At 43.5% G+C, this 7,765-nt stretch overlaps 1 protein-coding gene across 2 annotated transcripts in view; it reads left to right on the forward strand.

Annotated features, from left to right (window-relative positions):
- The window catches only part of SMUG1 (single-strand-selective monofunctional uracil-DNA glycosylase 1), a 5,653-nt gene extending 364 nt beyond the window's left edge, over window positions 1-5,289 (forward strand). The window contains exons 2-4 of one of the 2 annotated variants that reach the window (XM_074193903.1): window positions 84-176; window positions 2,746-3,047; window positions 3,954-5,289. In XM_074193903.1, the coding sequence (XP_074050004.1) occupies window positions 2,757-3,047; window positions 3,954-4,484 (822 nt within the window). In that variant the 5' untranslated portion in view covers window positions 84-176; window positions 2,746-2,756 and the 3' untranslated portion in view covers window positions 4,485-5,289. Of the gene's footprint in view, window positions 177-2,710; window positions 3,048-3,953 lie in introns of both variants that reach the window. The other variant, XM_074193904.1, reaches the window with a different exon arrangement.
- Window positions 5,290-7,765: the final 2,476 nt, after the last annotated feature.

The raw sequence follows: 7,765 nt of genomic DNA on the forward strand, positions 1-7,765 counted from the left end.
TGCCTCGCGCCGGGGGCGCCCGCTTTCCCGGAAGCGGCGTCCACGCGGGAAGTGCTGAGCTGAGCTCCCCGCCCCCTCCCCAGGCCTGCCACCAGCGCCCGCAGGAGGGACTACATCACCCAGTGTCCTCCGCGCGCATCCGGGGCCTCCCGGGAGAGCCGGGCCTGGAGTCCCAGGTGAGCCCCGGACCTCTGATTTCTCCGCGGTGGGGGAGGTGGGGGGAGGCTCGGGGACCCTCGTGCTCCCGCAGCGACGCCGTGGAGGGTCCGGGGAGGAAATGGAGACCGAGATGGGGGGGAAGAGTTGGGATGTGTGGCTCACCCTGGGCAGATGGAACTGGATGGCTGGAAGCCCAAGCAGTGGGACCAGGAGGAGGGAGAAAAGGCGCCTAAGCCTTTCTGGGCCTGTTTCCTTAGTTGGCAAAGGTGAAAGTATTGCACGGGTTAAAGTGCTGTAGAAATGTGAACCGGTGCCCCAGGAGCACCTAATGTTGGGCCGACGGCACGATACAGCGGGCCTCCGGGAGGTCGGAGTGAGGAGCCGGAGCACTCCAGGCGTCGGGGACCAGCAGCAAGCTGGTCTGTACATGCGGGGGGGAGAAGAGCAAGAGTTGGTGAAAGGAGGCGAATGGATGCGTCACCCAAAGGTTGTGCACGCACAAATAACGTGGAGAAAGACATCTCTCACCCACTTAAGAGTGCCGATCGGGGCGGCTAGGTGGCACAGTGGATAAAGCACCGGCCTTGGAGGCAGGAGGACCTGGGTTCAAATCCGGCCTCAGCCACTTAGTAATGACCTAGCTGTGTGGCCTTGGCAAGCCGCTTAACCCCATGGCCTTGCAAAAAAACCTGAAAAAAAAAAAAGAATTCTGATCAGGCAACACCAACAGTGATGACCCCAGAAGTCTTGCACGTGCTTCTCACCTTTTAACAAGGGTAATAACAGAGGAGCTACACGTTAGACAATATAGTCAGTGTTTTGTTTGACTATATTTGTCATGGGGATGACTTTTATTGGGGGGAGAGATATAAAGAATTGTCTTCGGAATATGGGTAGATAATAATAATAAGGAAAAAATAGAAGAGAGTAAAAAGTTTTAATAAAACGTTAACAAATTACAGAGAACAGAAAGAAGGGGAAGAGAGACCAATAGAGCAGGTTTAATACTGTCATGATAAATTAAAGTACACTTAAAACCCAAAGTGCATAATAGAATTTCATAGTTTAACATACCATTTTTGTTTTTCTCTTCTTTGTATATTGAAATGCTTGTTGACATTTACATTTATAACAAAAAAAAACCCAGAAATTTAAAAATGTTTTAAAAGAAAACTGGAAAGGTAGGAAGAGGCCAAATTGTGAAGAGTTTTAAATTTTGATCCTAGAAGCAGTTGGAACCCACTGGAATTCATTGAGAAAGGAATGAATGGTTAAACCTACACTTTAACAAAATCACTTTGGTAATTATTTATTTGAAGACAATGGTAAGTGAGAGTTGCCTGGATGCAGTGATTCTTCAACATTGTGAGGGTACAACAAGTTTTACAAATTATAGGGAGGGAAAATTGGTTAAGGGAGCACTGAAGATACAGCACTTTAGAACTGAAGGGCTAGGCTTTTACTGGTTCTTGAGTATAGGAAGGAAACTATTTGGAGGAAGGTCATTCAGGAAAGAGGGAGAGTTGACACATTCATGGTGAAAAGACAATGCTAAGATCTATCCTGCTGGATCTGTAGACCGATACATCTATTCTTACACCATCATTGTGTGCCGGGTATTGAAAACCTAACCCAAAATGACAACTCATAGTCCTCTCAAAGTGGCAAAGAGTTAAGATTTATTTCAGTTCTTGCAAGAAAGCAGGGCAGTTCCTAACTATCTATGTGAAAGAGAGAGAGACAGAGAGAGCAGGAAAAGCAGAATTACAGAAGCTGAAGCAGAGTTGAAAAACCACAAAAACCACAACCCATTTCCCCTCCTCTTTTCTGCTGGCCCTTACAACAATTGCTCAAACTTGATGGTCCCAAGAGAAGGGAGGTGTACCTAAGCTTTCCCAGGAGAGTCTGTTCTGTCTTTGTTTACGGCTTATATGGTTAGGGTGGTGTGATTTTTCTAGCCAGAGATCCGGGTTCTCACGCTCACTTGATTCTTGAGAAATAGAAACTGAGGCCTATGGCTAAGACTAATTTAGCACTATGTTTCTGAAAAGTCAAGCATTTTTGCCCCTCACAATTGTATCTAAGACATACCCTTAGTTTCCTAGTTTCCTAAGATTTAAAACTAGTTGATAGAGAAGGGTTTAGCTAGGAATGGAGTAGGAAAGAAGATACCATTCTGAGGCTCCCATAAGAGCTTCAAGAGGAGAAACCTTTCTGCTGAAGCAAATTTATAATCACCTTAATGGAATGTAGAAAACAAAGACAGTGGGGAGCGGCTAGGTGGTACAGTGGATAGAGCACAGGCCCTGGAGTCAGGAGTACCGGAGTTCAAATCCGGCCACAGACACTTAATAATTACTTAGCTGTGTGGCCTTGGGAAAGCCACTTAACCCCATTTGCCTTGCAAAAAAAAAAACTTAGAAAAAAAAGAAAAGAAAGTAGAGATGAGTAGATAAGATTGTAGTCCAGTGGGAAGATAAATCTGATAGAATGGAGTACTTACATGGAAGCCACAAAACCCTGTCATATGGTTTTTCTCCAGTGTCATGAGCAAGTTGGGGGGTCTCTTTTTTCTATCTCTTCCAGATGATATCAGCATGACCAACCTCCTGGCCTCCCCAGTGGACCTCCTAGAGGAATCATTACCTGCCTTGCAGAAGCTTCCTTGCTCTCCTTCCAACTTAGCCCAGGATTTCCTGGAAGAAGAATTAAGATTGAATGCTGAGCTGGACAAGCTACAGTTCTCAGAGCCTGTGGGCTATATTTATAATCCTTTGAAATATGCCTTGGAGCTTCACCAAAACTATGTGTCCAGATACTGTCAAGGTCCCAAAGAAGTGCTGTTTTTGGGCATGAACCCAGGGCCCTTCGGCATGGCCCAGACTGGGGTGAGGGGTCTGAGAGGTAGGGGGGTGGATGGGTGAAGCATTGATGATCCAAATGCTGGGTTGTATGGGTAAACATGCTTGCAAATATGTCTCCTTAGCTAGTCTCTCCACTCATGTTTGATAGCTAAGACAAGTAACTGGTTCCATTTCACCCTTTTTGTCTGCTAATTACCCCTGAAAATCTTTCAAACATTCCAACCCTACCCCTACACTTTGATTTCTGCTCCCCTCTTAGATCCTGAAAAGGAAAAGGGATAAAGAGGAAAGATCTTTCATCCTTTTCTCCCTCCTGAAGGGGAACTTGCTATATTATACCTGGGCTCAGAAGATTATGGTGCTACAAGGGAAACCCAGCTTCAGGGGGTCAGTGGAAGGAGGCAGCTGCAGGTAGAGATCTCTTACCTTCCAGTGTCAAATTCCAGAAACTGAGGGGGATCTCAGGGAGGAGTGACCAACTCTACTGTGTGTGTGTGTGTGTGTGTGTGTGTGTGTGTGTGTGTGTGTGTACATATATGTGGGCATATGCATTTCACCCTTCATTTTACATTGAATCCTTCCAATCTTGGCTGCTTGTCTGTTTCTGTCCATAAGACTTGTACCAGACTTAGGTCCTAAGTACATTTAATACAGTCCTATCTAAGGCTAAGGTTCTCCAAATAACTCCTAAACTACTATTTATGCCAATTCCCAGCAACAAAAATGGTGGCAAGAGATATTGGAGTGTCCTGAACCCTTAGTTCTTATTGGAACTAAGCAGATTCTTGAACCTAATCATTCTGCTTTCCAGTTTTCCAGGTAGATTAATAGAAAGCTAAGATTGGATTCCTCAGGTAGATTGGAAAGGGGGAAATAACCTAGATATTCCATCCTTGACCTTGTGACTCTAATGTTTCTCTTTCTGAACAGGTGCCCTTTGGGGAAGTGTCTGTGGTCCGGGACTGGCTGGGCATTGTGGGAAGAGTGTTGACCCCACCCCAGGAACACCCCAAGAGGCGGGTCCTGGGCCTGGAGTGCCCCCAGTCAGAGGTGAGTGGTGCTCGATTTTGGGGCTTCTTCCGTACCCTCTGTGGGCAACCTGAGACCTTCTTCAAACACTGCTTTGTCCACAACCTATGTCCTCTTCTTTTCCTGGCCCCTACGGGGCGCAATATCACACCTGCGGAGCTGCCTGCCAAGCAGAGAGAGCAGCTGCTGGGAGCCTGTGATGCTGCCCTGCGACGCCAGGTGCAACTGCTGGGTGTTCGCCTGGTGGTAGGAGTGGGGCGGCTGGCAGAACAGCGGGCTCGTCGAGCACTGGCAGACATTGTGCCTGAGATTCAGGTAGAAGGGCTCCTGCACCCTTCTCCTCGAAGCCCACAGGCCAACCGAGGATGGGAGGCTGTGGCCAGAGAACGACTGAAGGAGTTGGGCCTCATGCCTCTGTTGACAGTTGAGTGAAGTGCCCAAAATATGCCCATTCCTGGGTTGAAGACAGTAGTGAAAACCACTGCTCCCTGGCATAGAAATCTCATCCTTGGACACACAGAAGACAGAATGCCAGCTGAGCCATACATGTACTATGGTGCTATTTGTGTGTGTGTGTATATGTGTGTATATATATATATATATATGTGTGTGTGTGTGTGTGTGTGTGTGTGTGTGTGTATATATATATAACATCCTGATCAGATCCCGTCCAGGGAGATGAACATGTTTACTTTCATTCCTACTTTTTATACTGTTTAGTCTCAACACTATTCTCACTTTTCCTTCTATTTCATTGCCTCCTTTCTCATTTGGGACCTTTCATTTGGGGCTTGGTACTCATACACTACAGGGAGCTGGCAAGTATATGCTTTCCTAGATAACATGATGCTTTCTGTCTCTTCCTCTTTCATGGTGGTCTGGCTAAGTGGCTTATGGAGATGGTATTGGTACCTTCAGGTATTCTTCAGGCCTTAACCAGAAACCAGACCTATTTCTAGGAAACTCTGATCTTGCCCTTTTAGGACATGGATATGAGAAATGGGCATCATTGCAAAGGAGAGATCAAAGTTTTGGAGAAGACTTCCTGACCCTTGAGGGTTGGAGGTATTGAAATGCACTACCAAGAGAGGGGGACATCATTGTCCCTGAAGATCATTTATAGTAGGAAACACCTTCATAGTCACACTTTATGGGAAAGAATTGCTCTGCTCAGGTGAATCTGATGACCTCTAGAAAAACCTTTTTAGCCTAAAAATATACTTCTGGATGCATTAAATCCCTGACTCCTCTTTACTGTGTCCTTTTTCATTTGTCTCTGTCTTAAGAGGCTTAGCTTTCTGAGGGGGTCTCTGCAATGTTGAGAGAGAGCATATAACAGACTGACTCTAACTGGTGTCTATTAGTTTTAGATGGCTGTTGAACAAAACAAAACTTTCAAGTCATCCAGCAATTAATGAAAAGAAATTTATTTAACCATAGAATAGAAAGAATATTCAACAAAGATATTGCAACACTTAGTTTGGATAAATTTGACCCTGTTGGTCTCCATATGGAAATTCATCTCATCAACAGAGTCAAGTGGTGATTCAGGTGGCCATGAGTAGCCACTTTGGTGGCTACCAAAGTCCAAACAATCCTCACTTAATGTGGGGAGGTCTTTTATCTTAGGTCTTCAATGGATGCCAACACAACATGGCAAAAACTGTATCAACAGAGATTGTGTTTGAGCCTTAACCTTGTGGGCCAGTTCTGTCTTGGGATAGCTTTCTTGTCTTTTAGGGAAAGAACTATCTAAACTTGTTTGTGTGCTAAGTAGAGACCCTGGTAGATAGTTATCCTATCATAGAGACAGTTTTGTTCTTACTCATCTTCTAAAAATAGTAATGTCCCTATTAAAATCCTGTCTAGTACCTAGGAGACAAGTCAGGGATGAGTGTTGGATCAATCCAAGCCACATGTTAAGAGATATTTGAATCTCCATTTGGCATCCCTTCTAACCTTCCAGTGAAGACTGGGAATTCAAGATGATCCTGGGTTATTTTTATATTTGACAGAAATAAGAGGCAGTTGCCAGAAATAGAGAGTTATTAAAGCAGATTAAATATGAACTACTATCCCTTGGGACTAACCTCTAACTGTGAAAGATAATCTGGCAATAACTCCCATCTGTGAGCAACTCTGTCAGCAAGGTCCTGTATCAGGGCAATACCAAAAAAACAGATCCCATAATTGATAAATATTGAAAATCTATTATATGTCAAACAGTCTCAGATGCCATGGGGAATACAAGATGAATAAGTCATAGCTTCTGCTTCTAAGGAGCTTAAAATTCTTGATATTAGACATGTGAAGTGTAATGTGGCCTAGTTGGAAGCCCCTGAACCAGAAGTCAGGAAATCAGAAGGATCTTATACCTGACTCCCATTCTAGTCCTTATCAATGACATCAACTGAGACCCTGGCTTGTAGGAATCCAAGAGAAAAAATCAGTGCTAAGTGAATTGAATAAGATTTAAATGGAGGTAAAGATAAAAAATATATATATAAAGCCTGCTCTGTCCAGAATGAATTCTTAATAAGTGAGAAAACTGTAGCCCAGAGCAATTTATTGGCTCCACAGAATCACAGAATTTCAGAGTTGGAAGGCTCTTCAGTATCTAGCCCAACCTACACTAAAAAAGAATGTAGAGATTCATCCATCTACTTTGTAATCATCCATCCTTTGCTTGAAAACCATCAAAAACTACTACCTGAAGCAGTCCCTTCCACTTTGGGCCAGCTCTCATCATTTGGAATTATTTTCTTCCTTCAAGCTCAAATTAACCTCAGTCATTTTTACCCATTGCCCCTAGGGCTGTCCTCTGGGGCCAAAAGAGTTGACACAATAGGAAATGATTTGTCTTTGTGTTGATATACCAGGGCCTAGATAATAAACTATAAAGATTGGTTGAAGTTCATTTATTCAACACCTATTATTTCGTTAGACTTTTTGCTAGATTTTTCAGAGAGAGAGAGAGCAACCCTTGCCATCTGAAGCTTAGATTCTATTAAGCAGAAATTACACCTAACTAGTTAAATAAACATAAAGTAAATTGAAATTGGAGGAAAACAGGCAATTGGGTAGAAGTGGAGAGATTGGAATAGGATTTTTAGTAGGAGCTGGCACTTGACTGAAGTCGTGAAAGAAGCTAAGGATTCAGAAGTGAGGAAGGAGAGAATTAAAAGCATGGCCCTTTAAAAGGGAGCAGAGAAGATGTTGACAAATTGAATTCCGACAGTAACAAGTAGGCCAGTTTGACAGAAATGAGTATCTGCAATTTAGGATTTACAAAGTGGTTTACATACATTAAGAATGATGGGTTCAGGGGTGTCTAGGTGGCAAAGTGGATAGAGCACGGGCTTTGGAGTCAGGAGTACCTGAGTTCAAATGTGACCTCAAATACTTAATAATTACCTAGCTGTGTGGCCTTGGGCAAGCCACTTAATCCCATTTGCCTTGCAAAAAAAAAAAAAACTTAAAAAAAAAAACAAAAAATGAATGATAGATTCAGAGAATTGAAAAGATGCTAGTCTGATCTGAATGAAAGCTAAGAGTGGAGGGTTTAAAAAACAAAACAAACTTCAGGAGGTTGGGACCAAATGATGAAAAGCTTTGAATGTCAGCCAAGACATTCTTTTAAAAAACAAGAAGAAAAACAGCCAATAAAGGGATTAAAAATTGACACTATACACACACACACACACACACACACA

The sequence above is a fragment of the Macrotis lagotis genome, chromosome 7 (genome assembly GCF_037893015.1).
Source record: "Macrotis lagotis isolate mMagLag1 chromosome 7, bilby.v1.9.chrom.fasta, whole genome shotgun sequence".
Taxonomy (NCBI): domain Eukaryota; kingdom Metazoa; phylum Chordata; class Mammalia; order Peramelemorphia; family Peramelidae; genus Macrotis; species Macrotis lagotis.